Below are 22097 nucleotides of genomic sequence, written 5' to 3'. Positions count from 1 at the left end.
TACCTTAAACATCATCAGTCTTACCCCCCACCTCCCATTCCCTGGTAACCACTATTTTATTCTGCGTTTTTCTCTTTTTTTTCAAGTTTAACTTTCTTAGATTGCACACATGAGATCCTACGGTACTTGTCATTCTCTGTCTGACTTATCTCACTTAGCACAACGTCCTCAAGTTCCATCCGTGTCGTTGCAGATGGCAGGACCTCCTCTTGTATTGTGGCTGAATAATGTTCCAACCACAATGACTGTGTTATCTCTTACAACGCTGACAGGGCTCACCCAGGGGATTCTCCCTTTGGGTTTCTAGTGCAGTTGCAATCTGATGATGGCCCTGGGTCTGGAGTCGTTGCAAAGCCTTCCCCACTTACATGTTTAGCAGTTGAGGATGGCTGTTGCCTGGAACTTCAACTTGGGCGGTTGTCCAGAATACCGCTATGTGGTGTTGTAACCGAAAGTGGGTTCCGGCTGCTCCCATTTCCTTGAGACCAGTTCTCAGAATTGTGGCAGTTTATGTCATGGCTATAGTCTGGTCATCATGTAGTTAACTTCTTCCACCTAGTGGGAGTTTCAATATCTACAATAGCCACTCAAATGATATGGCTCAGAATATTATCTACAGCCCTTGAGGAGGAAGTAAAGGTCCTTGACTTTGCTTAATGACTAAACTATTATTGTTTGGTCTCCTTTGACTATTTTCATTTGTTTCTGCACTTTCTTACTTCTCTGATTAAACTTATTCTTTGGCTAAAATTTTTCCACAGACAAAAGGCAGGCTGAGGACGTGGTGGTCGGGAGGACCATAGAAGGTCCTGCTCTGTTTCAGCTTCACTTCTCAGCTTAGAGGCTGAGTTCCAAAAGCAAGTGTCCCAAGAGCTTCTCAATGTAGGCGGAAGGTACACTGATTTTTACGATGTAGCAAGAGATGTCACATTGGTTGAAATCATGTTCAAGGACAGTGGGCACAGACCTTTATTCTCAATGGCAAATGTCAAAGAAATTCAAGGTCACGTTTTTAAATTGACTCTAAAATTTTGAGGGAATGAGCAAATCACTATCCGTAATGCGGTACATTCAATAATAAAATTGGCCTAGACTCTTCAATAAATGAATGCCACAGGGAAATGAAAAAGAGCAGACGGACAATTCTTTAATAAAAGACACCAAAGTAATGTTGAAAACCAGACAACAGGCCCCAAATAGATTCACTTGTGCTAAGCTCCATGCCGCCAAACCAAGACTTAATTAAGACTTAATTACAGTTTTGGCTCTCCCAGAATTGGAATCTTTTTTTTTTTTTTTAAGATGTTAGGGGTAGGAGTTTATTAATTAATTTATTTATTTTTGCTGTGTTGGGTCTTCGTTTCTGTGTGAGGGCTTTCTCTAGTTGTGGCAGGCGGGGGCCACTCTTCGTTGCGGTGCGCGGGCCCCTCACTGTCGCGGCCTCTCGTGTTGCGGAGTACAGGCTCCAGACACGCAGGCTCAGTAGTTGTGGCCCACGGGCCCAGTTGCTCCGTTGCATATGGGATCTTCCCAGACCAGGGCTCGAACCCGTGTCCCCTGCATTAGCAGGCAGATTCTCAACCACTGCACCACCAGGGAAGCCCCAGAATTGGAATCTTAAACCAGTCAATTAGGAATTGTCTGATAAGAACTAGTTAGGTCATCTGCCTGATAGATTCCTACAATCCCTTAAAGGAAAGTAACTTTGCAATAACCAATCTACTTTTTTTTTTGCCTACAACAACTCCCTTGTTCCTGCTCCTTTCTGCATATAAAAGTCTCATATTTTATAAATCTCCTTGGAACTCCTCTCTATCTGCTAGATTGGATACTGGTTTGAATCAGTTTTTGCTCACACTCTTAAGATTTTTCATATTCCTCAGTTTATCTTTAAAGAGTGACAGTCACCAAATGCAAAGTGTAAACTTTGATTAGATCCAGAATTGAGGAGGCCAGGGGTTCTAAAGGACATTTTGGAAAGATTTGGATGTAAAATATATCTTAGAATATATATTAAATTATTTTGACTTTCTTAGATTTATTTATATATGCAACTTACTATTCAATGCATTCAGAAAAAAAGGTAATAGAAAGCAAGAGAGAGAGGGTAAAGGATATGTAGGAAAATTGTAATAATTGTTAGATCTAGGTGAGGAAAATACTGGTGTTGAACGAACTGTTCTGGAACCTTTTTGTAAATGTGAAACTTTCCCCCATAACTGCATTTTTAAAGTTGCAGCTTCACATTATAGTCACAAGGTGGCGATAGACTCACTTTTGAATTTGTATAAGGACACTCCTGTGAAAGGAGCGTCCAGAAAAAAATATTTCGTAACATAACATCCTCAAATGCTGGCTCTAGGAGGAAAAATGTAAAAATCCCAGAAGGCAAAAATCACTGAGAAAATTCACACCACAGCTGAGTAGTTAAGATTCAAATAAAAACGCTGGAAATTGGAAGAAACACTGAAGTAGGAAGAAGCAAGGACTGATCCTTGCTTCAGGGAAAAACCTAGTTCTAGCCCTGGCTTCATCAAGGTCTACTTTTGTGACCTTACTCAAGTTGGCTATGAGTAGCTCTCACATGTGAAATGAGGAAAATATCTGAAGAAAAACTTGGAGAGCAATTTCAGTCAGAATTAGAATTCCATTTAGAGATTATGCCTATTAGAGGTCTTCGCTTAGAAATTTTTAGCCAGGTAGAAGTTACATAATTCCTAAAGTAGAACACTGAAAATTTCCCATGAAGCACAAAGGATAAATCCAAAGCACATTCTGATTATGCAGCATTCAAAGTTTATTTTGAAAGGACCCTAATAGATTGTCTTGATAGAGAATGCACTTTGATTCATATACCTGGGTGATCATATTTGGGTTCTAGCCCTATTAGTGGATCACCTTTTAAATGTTGACAAATCATTCTATGCTGCTTATAGTATCATTTGAAAATGGTCTTTTTAGAAAAACTGCTCCTGTAACTCAGCCACCTTGCTGAGGTTCCAGGCAATCAGCAAACACATACAAGAGTGACAAAGGCTTTGAGCTAACCCGAGTCCCAGTCAGCATCTCATTCCAACTGCACTAGAGACCGCCAGCAAGAGCCACCTAGGTAAGCTCATTCAGTAAACAAATTTGATTTTATAATTATTTGTTTATTTTTCAGGAAATATTTATTGAGCATCTGCTATGTGCCAGAACCATGCATTGGCTAAAAATACTAAGAAGGTTTTGATCTCATGGAGCTCATATTCCCACGGAAAGGGCCTAATAATAATAATAGCAATCATGGTAATCAAATAATAACAATAATAAAATGATAAGTAGATAAATAATTATCTAATTTCATATATTATGAAGGAAATAAATAAGGTGTTGCAAAGGGACAAAATGGATAAATCTGATTGATACACAACTTTCTTTTTTTCTGTTTTGCTTGGTCGGAAGGGAACAAGTGTAGCCACAAGAACGAACACACACACACACACACACACACACACACACACACACACACCAAGTAAGTCCACAAGAGGGCAGAATGGAGTTAATCGCAAACAATTGCAGATGTAAACTTTCTGCTGCTGCCAAGGGGTAAACTAAAGGCTATGACCACCAGATCAGGTTACTTCATGAGTTTATAGGTGTTTAGAACTTAAAATTTTTTTATAATTATCTTTTTACTTGCACTTCTTGGATTTTCCTCTCCCACACTGCTTGGTAAGAAAGTCAAAAGTTCTTCCTTTTTACCCATACTAGCATTATAAAGGAAAAGAATCTGATTGCTGGCTACCTAAACATCTGTGGATCAGAAAAAAATGGTTAAACAAACCCCTAGGCTTATGCATCAAGCATGCTTTATTTCTAAATTTTTCCCACCATAAGTGTTTTTCCATGATACTTGCTTTTTTTAAAACTTGAAGTACAGTTGATTTAGAATGTCGTGTTAGTTTTGAGTGTACAGCAAAGTGATTCAGTTATACATATATATATATTATTTTTCAGATTCTTTTCTATTATAAATTATTACAAGATATTGAGTATAGTTCCCTGTGCTATATAGTAGGTCCTCGTCGTTTATCTATTCTATATATAGTAGTGTGTATATGTTAACCATGATACCTGCTTTTTAGCCCACACTGTGTATATTGAAGAGCTCTGTGGAATGGGTGGAGCAGGAAGGTAAAACAGAAGGAAATGGACTTCAAATTCAAACACATGGCATAGGAAATAAACAGAAGGAATCTCACTGGTCCAGTCTGGCATGTGTTTTTAAAAAGTGAACACGCAAGAGATCTATCGGAATAAACACATCTCTTCTGTAACTTCAGCTTCCCCAACTGCAGAATTGAAAAATATATCACATTTTCCATTAGAATAATGAAAAATTTGATTACATATTTCCTACAGTGTGAGCCATAGAAAGAAGGAAACATAGAAGGAAAATAAAAAAGCAATGAGGAAATTAAAATGGAAAGAGTTAGGGTCCCTTCCCAAACTCCTTTAGTAATGCGTCTCTGATAGGAGTCAAGAGAATGGATTTTAATCAGTGTTCTGCCACAACCCAATTGTGTGATGGTATTGAAAAAAAAAGCATAGGCTGTGGGAGAAGCAGAGGACTTCAGAAATCATTTACTAAAATTTTTCTGGAGGTGAGCGAAGGCATAGAGGGGATGGATGAAGTCTACAGGATTAGAAACCATTTCTCTTAGCTGGTCTGGGCTTTGTTCCATAGAGAATCACTGTCTCTTAAAATGAGGTGTTTTCTTTCTGTATCTGTTTTCCCATTTATTTATTTATTTTTTTGTTTGTTTGGTTTTTTTTTTGTTTTGTTTTGTTTTGTTTTTTTTGCGGTACACAGGCCTCTCACTGTTGTGGCCTCTCCAGTTGCGGGGCACAGGCTCCGGACGCGCAGGCTCAGCGGCCATGGCTCACGGGCCCAGCCGCTCCGCGGCATGTGGGATCTTCCCAGACCGGGGCACAAACCCGTGTCCCCTGCATCGGCAGGCGGACCCCCAACCACTGCGCCACCAGGGAAGCCCCGTTTTCCCATTTATTGAATGAGGAGATTAAACTTGAATGTCTGTAAGACTAACAACAGTTAAAATTCTCAGTGTTTGTTCCACTTTGTACCACAAAATGCACATTAGGCCATGCTAAGAGTATATACAGTTAAAATGAGAGAGACGTGAAATGGAAATTAAAGAATTGGAGAGGGGGGACCTCCCTGGTGGCGCAGTGGGTAAGACTCGATGCTCCCAATGCAGGGAGCCCAGGTTTGATCCCCGGTCAGGGAACTAGATCCCACATGCATGCCTCAACTAAGAGTTCCGCCTAATAAATAAAGATTAAAAAAGAAATGGAGAGGAGATGTGTAGTCAAGTGGCAGAACATACTTTATTTTTGACAGGTTTTAGTTCTTTTTGACAAATCCATTTATTTTCTGTAGCACAGTCCTCAGAAGTAATTTTTGTCCTTGTGATGTAAACACAACTGTTTTCTTTAGCGTCACCAGTAATTTGTAACCTGTGGAGCAGAAGAAAAGCCTCTCTTTAGTGTTTGTGATTTTCTCACATAATTCTCCTCATCCAGCCAGTATGTTCTGTAATTTTCAGCAAACAACAAGGTGCTGGTTATTAAGCATGGAATAAGTACCCAGTTATTAAGCATGGAATAAGTACCCAGTCACAAATATAATGATATAAGCTAATATAAACCTCTGGAACTTGCAAGCTCATCTTCACTGGAAAAGAATAGTTCTGAAAAGAAATGTCATAATGATACAAACAAAGGAGAAGCTTTGGAAACTGGGAATTGAATCTCCTATTAACATGTTATATGAAAATTTCCTACCTTCACTGAGCCTCGATTTTCTTAAATATATAGTGTATAGATATTTGGGGAGACATTGAGATCATGTATATGAAAGGGTGATCATGCTTAAACAAAGAATGTGTTCAGTAAATGTAATAAGTACGTAGATACTCAGTGTCTACAGAATTTGAATATATCAATAGTGAGAAAAGGAGGCTCAGTATGTATTGGATGTAGTAGGAGGTTCCCTTTTTTTCCATTCCAAACAGGTTGGTGAGTGTCTGCTACAATATATGTACTGTTAGTTCCAAAGAAGCAGAGTCTTATGGCTCATTGCAGGTGGGGCATGAGTAGAAGTTAAACAGTGGGATGGCAAGATAGAGCTGGGGTGCCAGGATGGGGTGTGTGCAAGATATTCACCTATTTGTCTCAAATAGAAAGTGAAGTGGTGGCAGTGGGCAGGGCTCCATCACAGTTTTAATTTGTTCCTTTGTTCCATTTCTCCTTGGAGCCCCTTGGCCCTGAGAAGCCAACCTGATTCTCTCCTAGTGCCTGACACCCTAGTCAAATCAGAATTTCTCTTGACCAAGCTATTGCAAAGGTCCCCTGTATTTTATCTCTTCCACCCTTCTGGTCCTTCCTTTGAATTTCAAGATAACTTTTTTACCGCTCATCTGGCCAAGTGCCCTTCTAAAAGGCCCTAGGTGACTTCCCAGGCCTTCTTTGACCAGATCTCTGCCTAGTTGTCTAACATTATCTCATTTAATCCCCAAAACAGTCTTGTGAAAAAACTTAATTTCACAAAAAACTTAATTTCACAAAAAACTTAATTTCACAAAAATTATTTTCACAAAAAACTAAAAAAATAGTTTTTTTAGTTTTTTATATTATGTTATGATAATATAACTAACACATAAAGGGTGTTAGTTTCACAAAACACCCTTTATGTTTTTCTTTACCTGAAAACCAAGGTAGAGAACTAAAATAAAAGCAGAGTCTAACTGACGTTCTTTCTACTATAATATGATACCGTCCAGGTTTACCTGATCACTATCTTAACCAAATCATCATTTTTATCCTCAGAATAAAGTAGAGTGTTCAATCGAATTTAATCCATCATGTTTGCCTATATTTCTGCTCATAGACACTTCAGAGTTTTCCAGTTTTATTATAAACCTTAATAAAATAAACGTAATAGCCCAATAAGAAGCATACACACACACAAACCAAAATTAACCTTTACTATGTACAAAAAAAAAAAAGTTAATATAAAAGTTGCACTTATGTGTAAATAAAATATAGAAAATAATCCCTAGAAAAACAAAAAAATCAGAGTGTAGTTTATTTACCAAAATATGTTTGCCTTTTCATACATTTATTCTAGTCCAGAACACTTTATTTTAAAATAATCTTCATTTTAAAGTATGGCATCTAAAAAAATATTTTAGAACATGGGTCAAACAATGTCAAAATGTGCTAATTAAATCAACATTTCTTTTAATGTCTAATAATTTTCCACACAATAAATTATTACTATATTTTAGATAAACTTGAACATGCTCCTGTGTCTTGAATTTTAACCTCTTGTTTTTTGAATGATAAAAAAATCCATTTTAACTGTTATTTATACAAATGTGAATAAAGCATTCACAGACTCAAAAAATGTAACAGAATATCATCTGTTCTGAAAAACTCATCAGATTTCTTTTCAGAAACTTGGTTGAATGTCTGCATACTTTCACTTTCTAGGGAAAAAAATGTCCTGCCCTTTGTTGTACAAATAACGATGAGGTCCATTAAAAATTTATAATTTAACTGTGTAACATCAATCCTCCTATAACACCGATGGTTAACTTGACCGTCTCACACAAGAAACTATGAGACAACCAAAAAAACGGCAAATAGCTCTTTTGTGGCTTATGCAGATTGACTACATCTCTTCAAACAACCCTCCTTTCAGACCGCTGGTTGAAATAAGCTACAATACTTGTTACAATGTGGGTAGTTTCTCTCAAATGTCTGGATACCCCACGCTGATATTTACTATATTTTTTCCTCTTGTATTCATTGTGCCAATGCTGGTTGTGACCCACTAAGGTATGTGGTCCCACAGTTTGAAAAACACTACTTCAACAATTCTTCATGCCGATAGCTTCCAGCTAGAAATTTCTTAATTTTTAAATGTTGTTATTTTAAAAACTGTTTCATGTGCCCCCACCCAAAGGAGTTAGTCTCTTCCTTGTCTCCTAAAACTCCATTGCTGGTAAAAATATATATTGTTGCAAAGGGTTGATGTCTTTTCATATGTGAAACTTTTCAACCAACTTCAGAATCATTCTTCTTCTCAGACTATTCTGATCCTCCTGAACATTTCTAAACTAAATTAAAATGATAAATCTCAATCTTCAATAACAATGTTACTATCTTGCCATGTAAACCTGATGTAAATTGAATATTCAAATTAGCTTATCCCAATACTCACATATTAGAATTTAAAAAGGATCCATTTATCCACTTCCAGTTCTTTTCTGGTAATGTAAAATTTAATCCAATCCAAAACATAATTGCTTCTTTGTCTATCCGGTTTTGTATGAGACTCTATAAATGAAACAGAAGAAATGACTGAATATTGAATCTGTTTATCTATTACTGGTTTGCATCCTTCTACCCATCCTCTGAAACCCAGTTCAAGTATCACCTCCTCTCTGAAGCCTTTCCTAACTCCCCATCGGAGTTAATTATTCCTTATTTGTGATATTTCTGTCTGCATACTTATATATATCCAAATATTTGTATTAATGTTGTTGTATTCATTAAATTATATTTATTTTGCTTACATGTCCGTTTAGTGTCTCAGATTGTGAGCTTCTTGAAGTCAAAATTAATACTTCCATCTGCATAGAACCCTCCGGGCTAAAGCACGAAGATCTCGATATGGTTAGAAGCAAGGGCTAAGCCGTATTAAAGTATTTTACTTAATTATTTACCAATTCTTCCTGATCTTGAATAAGCAGCAGACGGGATTCTTTTGTGAAACAGTCGGCTAGACTGTCATTCCAAGGTTTGTAAGTGTCATAAAAAAGCAAGCATTTATCTCCGATTAGTTGCCAATTTGTTGGGCACTTTAACAGAACTGGTCTCTCTAAAGTAAGAAAGAGGAAGAAGAATAAATGTTATGTTTCTAACCTGCCCCCCACCCCACTAACATTAATCACACATGCACAAGTCATTATAAATTCAGGGAAGTCGTTGATCATCACAGTGAGAACAATTCATGAATTTAATATAACTTTGAGGGTTTTGAGACATAGTTCATTCTGGTACTAAGAGTTGAAAATTAGTGACAAATTAAAACACTGACAGACAGAATAACTTGTTCAAGTCCACACAAAGCAGATGCTGGTAGAGTCAAAACTCTTTCTGAGATTCTGTAAATCCATTACAAGAGTTCTTTCTACTCCATGATGACAATATCAAACTTCTCTAAAAAATGGCTACTTTAAACAACATGTAAAATGAAAAGCAAATAACAATTCATTTCCATAAGTTAATGGCAAATACCATGAAGAAAAATTATAAGAAAATTTCTAATTGCTGAATTATATATTTGCCTATTAATGGAATCTATTGGATAGCATTTTCCAGAAGGATTTTCATAGTTTCTTAAAATTTCTGTTATGTACGAATGTATATAATAAATGATCACATTCTGCTACAGTCACTCAACAATAGTGTCTTTATTAACACACACTACTTAATAAGTACATGGACGAGATCAATGTCTTAATGTTTAATACAATAAATATTAAATTATTCATTTTATGTCGTGTTCCATTAATTAACTTCGGACCAGAGTTAGCTGCTTGACATATTCATTAAAATCATCAAATATCCCACTTCAATGCATATTTTACTTTATAGCTTGGGTTTTGGCTATTAATTATTGAATATCCTAGCAGCAGCTTCTCATAAGGCAGTGTTATCTGTTGGTTAAGATCGTAGGCTCTGAAGTTAGACCACTGAAGTACAATTCCCAGTGTCACCACTTAGTACCTGTATGACCCTGGATGAGTTGCTTAGCCTTTCCATGCCTCAGTTTTGTCAAACATAAAATCAGAGCGATCATACTATCTTAATGTGTGGGTTGTTATGAACCTTAATTAAGATAATGCATGATACCTATCAAATTTTAGCCATTATTCTTAGGAAAGTCAAGCCACAAAATATACCTGTTGTTTCCTTCCTGTTCTCTTGAACATCCATGCTGCTTTTCTCTGTTGATTTTTGTCTCAAGAATATCACTAATAAATCAGGAGAAATCATTAAGAAGATTAAGGCTGAATGGTGCAGTGAAATGGATATGTTATATTTATCACTTCACGAAATTTTTATCTCAACAAGCTTGAAATGCACAGAAGATAAGAGCAATAGCAGTGTAGTAACAAAGGGTCTACTTAGAAGACAACATAAACAAACACACACATAACAAGTGAACGCACACAGACATTGAGTTAGTGGTTTCAACTATATAAGTAAGCTCCCAGGTGTTACTTAAACTCTTAAATTGCTTCCACTCCTTGCCTAATGTTCCATCTTCAGAATAAGTATAATTGTGCCTATACCCCACGGGAGAGATTGCCTAGGACAATCTGGAATTTAGTAGGCACTTAAGGAACTGTAAATAATTGGAAATTTTTATTTTCTTTGTTATTGTCATGGTTTTATCATAATTGTGACTTTTTAAATGTCCTTGGAGCACATGTGAAATCCCCCGTGAAGCCTATCAGAACAGTTAGGAAGAGAAATATGACAAAGGATGACATTTGCTTAGTAGGTACCGGCTGAGCACTGTTAGAGCACTGTTTCATAATTGTTTTTGTTTCATGGGTCTTCCACTAAATTTGGGGTGGCCAAATGTTAACATACTTTAATATTTATGGTAAAGTAGAATAAGTAGAACAAGAAATCAATGATCTTGCATCACTTACCTGAAACACTCAACCCAATCACAGTCAAGGCAAGAAGAATAATCCCGGCACAACAAAGTTTCAGAGCAAATTTATGCCAAGGTGGACCCTGACAAACATCTGAGACATTAAGAAAATATACTTGATTAACTCAGTTGAGTTCATCTAATACAAAAAGCAGAGGTTGTTTGGATCACATAAGAAAGAGCTAGATTCATGTTGGGGGTAGGGGCAGGAAAGGACATTTATCAGTCATCTTAAAGTAGGGTCCCACAAGATGGAATCTCAGATCCAACTGAGAGTTGCTTATAGATAAAATAGAAATATTTATGCCTGTCTTGTGTACGAAGGATTGGTATAAGAATCAAATGAGATAGATGTGACGGTGTTTTGAAACATGCCAAATGCTATACAAAAATGAAACATATACCCTACCGTACAAAGTAAGTCCAAGAATTTTGTCCAACAAGGAAAGCCTTCATTCATTCAAGATATATTTGTTGAGGCTCTGTTTTATGCCAAACAACATGTTAGGTGCTGGTGGTATAAGACAATTCTCTTCTTAGACGTGGATTTCTCTGCTTTACTGTTGCCTGGAACAATCATCTCCAATTTGGACCAAATGGATGGAATTCAAGGAAGAGTATTTTACGAGCTTGCATGTTATTTTCAGTATTTCAATGAATATAACATAACATGAACCTGTGTCTACAACATTGCATAGTCTAAAAAATGTCAAATACCTTTGTTTTTCTCTGTATCATGTCAATAACGATGTACTGTATATCTCATGTTCATCAAAAGTTGTGATTGTATTAATTAAAGTGGGATCATAATAACCTTATCAATGGATTTTATAGGGAAAAATAATCAAAGAGGAACTTATTAATGTAAAAAATTCTTGTAAAAGACTGAGCAACCGCTTCCAAAATTATATCAGCTCTGACAGGAATTATTCTGGTAATCTGTACTTCGGTTATTCTACTTGAAGTTGTGCTTAGACAACTTCTATACCTGACTTATTTATAAGACCCCTTTTATTCCCATTTGGTTTAAAATATGTTATATATATTACAATTATAAATTATTTTCTAAATTGTATTATTAGAGCCAAGGGCCTTTACAAGTAAAGGTTTACTAATTTAACTATATCTATCATTTATTTATGTTATCTATTCCTTTTTATATTTTTTCTAATATTCCTCAATATAAAGGAATACATGCTTTTAGTCACTTGTTAAAAACTTTAGCATCAGATATGTTAAAATGTTGTCTTTATTCTCATTAAATGTTCCAGAGTGACCCACAAATCCATTTCTACTTTAGTTTTTTACACTCTCCCTGGCGATTAAGTTGTGCAACCCAGTTTTCAGACAACTGCTCATGGTCTCTTCATTAGGATGTGGACATTCATAAGAGTTAGCTCTTTCTAAAATGTCCCTGGGGAGATGGAATTTAAGATAACTAAATGTGATAAAAGATTATGGGAGGAAACAGATAATAGATTAGATTTCAGGTAGTGACACCTGGATTATCATCTGGAGGGGAGAGACAAGAGTAGACAATTAGAGGAGCTCCAAGGTCCTGGGTGTACATCCGAAAATGGGAGAACCAGACTGGAGAATATTAACCTAGAACTTCTAAGGCGAGCTCGTGTGACACAGAGCAACTAAACTTAGTGAACCTAAGACTAGTCCTACGTGACGTTTCCTCACAGTTGTATCTACTATTCTACCATTTTTTCTTCCTCAGCCTTTCCTCCCTTGAAATTTTGAAAAATGGAGAAAGCCCTATATAGTCACTATTTTAACATTTAGTACTGAAGGATAGCAGTGGTTAAGAGCAGAGCTCTCAAATCTAGCAGATTTGTAGTAGAGCATGTTACTTCGGGCAACGTAACCTTCATAAACTACAAATTTCCTCACCTGTGAAATGTAGAATAATACTACTTCATGAGGTTTTGGAAAGGGTTGTATGAAATAGTTCTTCTAGACATGGTGTGTGATACATAATAACCGTGCATCTAAAATTTAAAGAACTGAGTGGAGGGTTCTGTGTTGTTTTTCTGCTGCACTACATTAGAACTAATAACAACAATAGAGTTATTGTAACAATAGAGTTACAATAACAAATTGAAGAGGCCAGGTAAACTTTAGTCATCTGGAAATACCCACATAAGGCTAGTTTTTTGTTTGGATATAAACAGTATGCCAAATCATCTCACTTTTTTTCTCTAAACCTTTCCATAGCTTTCTCTCAAGCAGATCTAAGTCTGTACGTCTGTAGAATAGCCTACAAATCCCTATTCATTCCGGCTTCCCTTTATATCTCTAACTTTATCTCCTGCTGCTTTCCATGCAGACATGCTCTGTCATTTCACACTAACCTATGAGCTCTTTCTACAAGATGACAGGCATGTTCTCATCCCACGGATCTTGCATCTGCACTGGTCCATCTTTTAAAAGGCTCTTCTCCCAGGAAGCATACCTTTGTCTCTCAATTCTTTCAGGTCTTGACTCAAATGTCATCTTGTCAGGCAGGCTTCTATGATTATTCCATTTGATATCATACCCTCTCCAAAAGCTAACTCTCAATTCCATTTTTTAAAAAATATTTTCTCTATTGCACTTAATATTATCTAACACATATATGTATACATATATGTTCTTAGTTATTCATTTATTTGTAAGCCTTCCTAGTAGTATAATATAAACGCAATAAAGGAAACTATTTTTTCACTATTTTGTTCACTGTTGTATTCTCAGCACCTAGGGCATGCCTGACACAGGTGTTTATTTTTGGATGAATAAATAAACTCTAGAGGCATTTTTGCCAACACCTATCTACTTTTCTAAGAGACCAAATCCTGGGCCATAAACGAGATTCGTCACCACTCACATCTCTCTCTGGTTTTCCTGACTGCTTTTGATATAATCACTATTCTACAGTTACCATTTTGGCTAAACTGTTTAGCCAAAGAGCTTATTGGTAGTTTCACAATAATTGTAATAGCAGATCAATGTGTGGCGAAAGAAGGTCACCTGCCATTTCAGTAAACAAAGGATGTTGCGACCTTAAAGCCACCAGCCAGTGCAGCTGCCCGGATAGTATAACTTGAGGGGAATTCAGGATGGAGAAAAACAGGATACTGGCCCTAGATAGTTAAGATGCATGTCAAAGGAATTATTTCAATGAGCCCAGACTTTTGCATCTTCCCACATATAGAAAAACACTAAAATCATTAACTTGAGGTGTCTGTTTCTGTGTTTAGCAGTAATCTTTTGATGTTTTACTACATTTTTTTTTAGCAAAATCTCCTATATATCCCAGCTCCTCCCTTACCTCTTGGGGACATTTCCTCAGAACTATCAGAGAGGCTGCCTTCTCAGCTATAGTCCTCTGTAAAGCCACCAAATACATAATTCTCAACTTTTAGGTTAGGCATTTTTTTCAGTTGACAAGCGTTTTGTAGTCACACATTTTATTCTGACTTTATTCTATGTTTTCTCAGATTTACTTTTAGAATGATATTTTGTGGAATAATGACGACAATTAGAATAGACAGATTTTCTGGCCTCATTGATTTGGGATCACAGACAGTAGCTTTTAAGGAAAATCTCGCTGTCTTTCTCTATTTTCATTCTCCAATATCTTCCAACACCATCCTCCTTTCTCTCCACTTCTGCTAGATCTGAATAGGGAACAGAAAGTCTTTCTCTTTCGCATCAAAAAATAACCATGGCTTGACAAATTCTCACTGTAGTTATCAAAATTCTCCAATTTCCCGTAACCCCCAAATGAAGGGTATCATGAAACTATTTGATAACCCTAAGACTTTTCAATCTCCAATTTAGAACATTGATAACTTAATACTTTCAAATTATACCAAACCATCCTAAAAAGATACAACCCACTTGCCAAGCACACTATGGAATGAATATCAGGTTGGATAAAAATTGCAATATCATTGATGTTTAGTAAGTTTGGTTTGACTTCAGAATGTAATACTATGTCCTGATGATTTTATACATTTTTTTTCTGCTTAATTTGTAGTTTCTCTTCATCTATCCCCAGGCCATGGAATCCATCACCTATGACCTCACATTAGAATATCCCATCTCTTTCACTCAGAATACTAACTCCTCTGACATACAGAAAATTGCCAACTTCAACAAGTATGAAATAAGTGCATCAGTGGTATTCTCCTGTGGTTTGTGCCTTAAATCCTTCTAAACTGTTATACTTTTCAATTTAAAAAAACATCAGATTGTTATTATATTCAAGTTTTTGATCTTGAATATAATTTTCTTTCAGAACATTTTTTTCCCTTCCCTTTGAAGGGTGAACGATGTTAATCATTGAGCCTACACTTTGTATTCTGAAAGGAATGCCACGGATGCAAATGCATTGGAACTTAATCACAGTATTTTATAGAGGGATTTGAAATAAGGTAGGTTACTATTACAGCAAGGTAGCAAAAAATCTCTAAAAATATTCATTTGTTAAAAAAAAAACAAAAGCAAAAACAACAAAAAAGGGACTTCTCTGGTGGTCCAGTGGTTAAGATTCTGTGCTTCCATTGCAGGGGGCACGGATTCTATCCCCAGTCAGGGAGCAAAGATCCCACATCCCTCACGGTGTGGCAAAAAAAAAAAAACAAATAAAAAAATCAAAATATTCCCTTGTTAATGCATGTAAAATATTTCTTCAGGATCCTTTAGCCAAGGCTCAGTAATAGGAACTATATTCATTTTCCACAAAAGTATCTTGATAAAAAAGAAATCTATAAAGTATGTGATTTTTCCCACATTTGTGATTACCTACCGACAGGCCATGCTATATCTGTTTAGCATTAATATAGCTGCTGCTCATCTTCAAAGCCATGATTTAAAGCTACAAATTCAAGAGAAAAATCTAACTATGGAAGATATACAAATGCCAAAAGGAAAATTAAAGCCACTTACTCTGAGGAAGAGATGGGGGTGACGAGCTTTCAAGGCCAGCATTCCTGGATATGTTTAAATCAGCATATATCACAGGTTTGTCCATTGCAAAGAGAAGAATGAGGCACTAGACTTGCGTAAAAGAAAAAAACTACAGTTCTATGAGGCAAGAGAAGCAAAAGGAAGTGCTCAGCCTTGAAAAGCTTTATTATCTTTCTTACCTACCCACACTTCTAGCAGTGGGTTTTCTCTATAAATTAGTGAGAAAATCCACTTACTGGCTGTCCAGTATACTTAGATATGTAATATCTACTTTGTTTAATTAATTGGCCTGTTTGACAGAATTCTGGGAAGGTTTGTTTGTTGTCTTTGTAACCATCCTCTTTGAGTACTTTTCTCAGGGCCAGGACCAGCGCGAGGGAAATGAAGCACTCTCATTTCCCTCCAAAAAAGTCAGGAGTCAAGATAAACAATATTAAATGTAATGCTGTAAAAAGTAAACACTAATGCAAAAAAACTGCAGGATGCCTTTCCAAAGCTCTAAAGTCTTCCTGAAATATTTGTGCTCCCCCCAAAAGAGGCAAAATGTGGAAAATGGAGTCGTAAATGTGGAAAAGGCTGCTGAATAATACAACAGAGAAAGCAAAGAGCTAAAGATCAAAACGACTCTTCGCTTAAAATAATGTTTTTAGTGCACTGAAGTTTAATTTCAAGTTATGAAGCATGACTGTGACCACTAGGAATCCACAGTGGCCATGTTAGAAACGATTGAGGAAAAAGTGTTCCCTTCAACCAGAAGCTTGCAAAACTTTGTGAGCTCCAAAAGTATAAACTGGCTAGAAATATAAACCAAAGAAGAGCCTTCACTTGTCCATATGTAGTATGAAATAGATTGATGGATCCTTTTCTTTGTTACAACTATCTTCACAATGATCTTCTATCACAAAAGATCCTTACTATGAAATCGAGATTGTATACATATAAAATAAATCGTTCATGAGAATTCACACCTGGAGAATTTTTCTCATTATGTTAATGCATTCATCGATCATCTAATTCCCTACATGACACTTTCTAAACACAACATATCAGAATTCAGAAATTTACTGTCACTATTATAGATAGATAATAGACAGAGAGATAGATACAGAATATACACACACACATACACATGTGCATGGGATATATATGTTATTAAAGTTTTCAGAGGGTAAATGATTATAAGTAACTGAGATTTAGGATGTGGCAATAGTAGCTATAATATTGAATAGCTCAAGGAACAATAAAGATAGATTACTTTTTTTTTTTTTTTTTGCGGTACGCGGGCCTCTCACTGTTGTGACCTCTCCCGTTGCGGAGCACAGGCTCCGGACGCGCAGGCTCAGCGGCCATGGCTCACGGGCCCAGCTGCTCCGCGGCATGTGGGATCTTCCTGGACTGGGGCACGCACCCGTGTCCCCTGCATCGGTAGGGGGACTCTCAACCACTGCGCCACCAGGGAAGCCCAAGATAGATTACTTTTAAATTTTATTTTATTTATTTATTTTTGGCTGCATTGGGTCTTCGTTGCTGCGTGGGCTTTCTCTAGTTGTGGCGAGCGGGGGTTACTCTTTGTTGCGGTACACAGGCGTCTCATTGCGGTGGCTTCTCTTGTGATGGAGCATGGGCTGTAGGCATGTGGGCTTCAGTAGTTGTGGCACATGGGCTCAGTAGTTGTAGCTCGCAGGCTCTAGAGCACAGGCTCAGTAGTTGTGGCACACGGGCTTAGTTGCTCCATGGCATGTGGGATCCTCCTGGACCAGGGCTTGAACCTGTGTCCCACTGCACCACCAGGGAAGCCCCAATAAAGATAGATTTTTGATTTTGCCTATGTCATCTATCTTGACATTGAGATTTGCTGAGTTAATAGTGGGAGTTTGAGTGGATAGGAAAATAGAGTAAAATAAAAACAAAGTTAATTTTGAATATGAATAAGTACAATAGAGGCTATATTATGGCTACGACATGGAGAAAAGAGTGATAAGAGAATCATTTGTGCAAGAAGGTGAAAATACAAAAGGCAACAAGTGGTGATCGTAAAACAAGATAATCCACTCTAGACTTAGAAAATGGTGACTTTAGTAAGATGGCCGACTAGGAAGCTACGCCCTCTTTATCCCACAGAGACGCTGAGTTAACAACAGTATGTGGACAGAATACCTTTGTGAGAGCTCTAGAGACCAGTTGAAAAATTACAGCACCCAGGCCTTTGCAAAACCAAGAAGAGATTCCAACAAAAGGGGTAGGAATCTCAGCATTTGGTGTGGAGGCACCAAGAAGAAACCCTGTATAGCAGGGATCCTTCTTTGAGATTAAAACAAGAGTGGACTGTATATCCAACAGCCTGGATTGTCTGGTGGCTACTCAAGGGACTGGTTTCTGTCTTGCCTGACACAGAGTGCTTATAGGACCAGAAGAAGTTTGGAAGCTAGTGAAAGCTGAAGCAAGGAGATGCAGAGCTGTAGTTCTGCAGGCAGACATGGGGAAAGCAAGAGGTGAGAAAAGGTTTGATAAGTTCAGGAACCTCCAGCTGGGCTAACTGGTGAAAGGTCTTAATCTTCACAAAGGCTCTATACAAAGCCTAGGAGTGCCAATCCCAGAAAAAAAAAAATACACACACACACACACACACACACACACACACAACACACAGAAACATGGCCCAATCAAAGGAACAAACAAAAACCCCAAAAACTGAAACTGATTTAAAAAAAAAAGTCAGATCTATGAACTGCCCGACAAAGAATTTAAAGTAATTAGTGAGAACACAGAGAAACAACTTAATGAAGAGAATACTATGAATAATTGTATACCAACAAGTTGGATAACCTAGAGGAAATGGATAAATCCCTAGAAATGTACTAAGACTGAATCATGAAGAAGCAGAAAATCTGAACAATTCAACAATGGGTAAGATTTAAATAGTATTAAAAAACCTCCTAACAAAGAAAAGCCCAGGACCAGACGAATTCATTGGAGAATTCTACTTGATATTTAAATAAAAATTAACACTAATTCTTCTGAAAATCTTCCAAAAATCTGAAGAGGATGGAACACTTCTAAGTTCTTTGAGACCAGCATTACCCTGATACCAAAGAGAGATAAAGACATTACAAGAAAAGAAGACTATAGACTAGTATTCCTGATGAATTTTAAAACAAAAATTTTCAACAAAATACTAACAAACTGAATTCAACGGCACATTAGAAAGCTTATACATGATGACAAAGTGGATTTATTTCTGGAATAGATGACTGGTTAGCATAGGAAAATCACCAATGTACTACACCACATTAATAGAATGAAAGACAAAAACCACATGATTATCTTAACTGATGGAGAAAAACCATTTGACAAAACTCCACACCCTTTTATGATAAAAATACTCAACAAACTAGGAATAGAAGGAAACTACCTCAACATAATAAAGGTCACTTATGAAAAGCCCACAGCTAACAGCACAATCAATGGTAAAAAACTGAAAGCTTTTCCTCTAAGGTCAAGAACAAGACAAGGACGCCTGCTCTCACCACTTCTATTCAACATAGTATTGGAAATCCTAGTCAAACCAGTTAGACAAAAAAAAGAAATAAAGACATCTAAGTTGGGAAAAAAAAAAGAGAAGTAAAATTATCTCTGTTCAGAGAGGACATAATCTTATATGTAGAAAATTGTCAAGACTCCACACATGCAAAAATCTGTTAGACTAATAGATGAATTTGGCTAAGTTTCAGAATAAAAAGTCAATACACAGAAATCAGTTGCATTTTTATACACTAATTAATGATCTGGAAAGGAAATGAAATTAACTAATTTGCAATAGTATCAAAAAGAATAAAATACTCAGAAGAAACCTAATTAAGGAGGTTAAAGACTTGTACACAGAAAAGTACAAAATATTGCTGAAAGAAATTAAAGAAGACATCGATACATGAAGAGTCATCCCGTGTTCATGGATTGGAAGACTTAACATTGTTAACATGTGCATACTAGAACTACCATATGATCCAGCAATTCCACTCCTGAGTATATATATTTTAAAAAAATGAAAACACTAATTTGAAAAGATACATGCACTCCAGTGTTTATAGCATCATTAATTACAGTTGCCAAGGTATGGAATTAAACTTTACAGTTGCCAAGATATGGAATTAACCTAAGTGTACATCAGTAGATGAATGGATAAAGAAGATGTAGTGTATATATACAATGGAATACTACTCAGACATAAAAAGAATGAAATTTTGCCATTTGCAACAACATGAATGGACTTGGAAGGTATTATGCTGAGTGAAATAAGTCAGAGAAAGACAAATACTGTATGATATCACTTATAAGTGGAATCTAGAAAATATAATGAACTAGTGAATACAACAAAAAAGAAACAGACTCATAGAGAACAAACTAGTGGTTACTAGTAGCGAGAGGGAAGGCAAGAGGGGCAAGGTAGGGGTAGGGGATTAAGAGGTACAAACTACTATGTAAAAAATAAACAAGCTACAAGGATATATTGTACGACACAGGGAATATAGCCAATATTTTATAACTATACATGGAGTATAACCTTTAAAAATTGTGAATCACTGTGTTGTACACCTGAAACATACAAAAATTTTTTTTGTTGTTTTTTTTTGTTTTTCTGCAGTATGCGGGCCTCTCACTGTTGTGGCCTCTCCCACTGTGGAGCACAGGCTCCGGACGCGCAGGCTCAGCGGCCATGGCTCATGGGCCCAGCTGCTCCGCGGCATGTGGGACCTTCCCGGACCGGAGCACAAACCCATGTCCCCCACATCAGCAGGCGGACTCTCAACAACTGAGCCACCAGGGAAGCCCTGAAACATACAAAATTTTATGTCAGCTATACCTCAATTTAAAAAAAAATGTGTATACTATCCACAGTGATGTTCAACACAATCCCTATCAAAATCCCAATGGCATTTTTTTTCAGAAATAGAAAAAAAGTCATTCTAAAAGTCACATGGAATCTCTAAGGAACCTCAAATAAACAATTCTGTAAAAGAAGAACAAAGTTGGAGGACTCAACTTCCTGATTTCAAAACATATTACAAAGTGACAGTAACCAAAACAGTGTAGTAGTGGCATAAAAACAAATAAACCAATGAAATAGAATAAAGAGCCCAGAAATAAACCTCCAGGTTTATGACCATTGGATCTTCAACAGCAGTGCCAAGACAACTCAATGGGCAAAAGACCATTTCTTCAACAAAGGATGTTAGGAAAACTAGATGTTTACATGCCAGATAATGAAGTTGACCCTTATCTTACATTATATACAACAATTAACTCAAAATGGATTAAAAACCTATAAGAAAGTAATACCTATAACTAAAAAACTCCTAGAAGAAAACATACAGGAAAAGCTTCATGACTTGGTAATACTTTCTTTTATATAATACCAGAAACACAGAAAACAAAAGTGTAAATTGATGAATGGGACAGCATCAAACTTAAAAAATTTTGTGCATCAAAGAACACAATCAACAGAGTAAAAAGGTAACCTACAAAATGGGAGAAAATATTTGCAAATCATATGATAAGGGGTTAATATCCAACATATATAAAGAACTTCTATGACTCATCAACAAAAATCAAAAAGCCTGATTAAAAAATGAGCAAAGGATTTGAATAGATATTTCTCCAAATTGATATCCAAATGGTCAACAAACATATTAAAAGATGATCATCATCACTAACCATCTGAGAAAAGCAAATCAAAACCACAATGTGATATCAGCTCACACATGTTAAGATGATTAATATTTTAAAAATTACAGAAAGTAACAAGTGTTGGCAAGATGTGGAGAACTTGGAACCCTTGTATCTTGTTGGTTGGATAGCAAAATGGTGCAACCACTATGGTAGTGGTATGGTATTTTTAAACATAGTTTCTTAAAGTTTAAAAATAGAACTATTAAATGATCCAGTAATCCAACTTCTAGGAATATATTCAAAAGAATTGAAAACAGGGTCTCAAAGAAATATACTCATGTTCATAACAACACTATTCACAATAGCCAAGAGTTGAAGCAATCCAAATGTCTCTCAACAGATAAATGGTTAAAGAAAATGTGGTATATACATGCAATGGAATATTATTCGTCCTTAAAGCAGAAGGAAATTCTGTCACATATTGCAATATTAATGAATCTTGAGGCTACTATGTTATGTGAAATAAGTCAGTTATAAAAAGACAGTATATTAATCCACTTATAAGAGGTATCTAAAGTAATAAAATTCACAGGAACAGAAAGTAGACTACTGGCTGGAGGGAGGGAGAAAAGGGAGTTACTTAATGGGTATAGAGTTTCAGATTTGCAAG

The 22097-nt window shown here is 36.4% G+C and overlaps 1 protein-coding gene across 2 annotated transcripts; it reads right to left on the bottom strand.

Annotated features, from left to right (window-relative positions):
* Window positions 1-5372: 5372 nt before the first annotated feature.
* KLRB1 (killer cell lectin like receptor B1) lies at window positions 5373-15909 on the bottom strand. 2 transcript variants are annotated; one of them, XM_004325793.4, is made up of 6 exons: window positions 15740-15907; window positions 10797-10895; window positions 10038-10109; window positions 8796-8950; window positions 8291-8406; window positions 5373-5520 (listed from the first exon to the last, which is right to left on the bottom strand). In XM_004325793.4, exons 1-6 carry the CDS (start codon window positions 15822-15824, stop codon window positions 5373-5375), a joined length of 675 nt encoding a protein of 224 aa, XP_004325841.2. In that variant the 5' UTR covers window positions 15825-15907. The 2 variants fall into 2 exon arrangements, with proteins under 2 accessions (XP_004325841.2, XP_073645153.1); XM_073789052.1 differs by lacking the exon at window positions 10797-10895 and having other exon boundaries at window positions 15740-15909.
* Between the last annotated feature and the right edge of the window lie 6188 nt (window positions 15910-22097).

Source organism: Tursiops truncatus, chromosome 11 (assembly GCF_011762595.2).
Source record: "Tursiops truncatus isolate mTurTru1 chromosome 11, mTurTru1.mat.Y, whole genome shotgun sequence".
In the NCBI taxonomy this organism is placed as follows: Eukaryota; Metazoa; Chordata; class Mammalia; order Artiodactyla; family Delphinidae; genus Tursiops; species Tursiops truncatus.
Note: the sequence above shows the minus strand (reverse complement) of the source record. Positions and strands in the feature narration are given on the sequence as shown.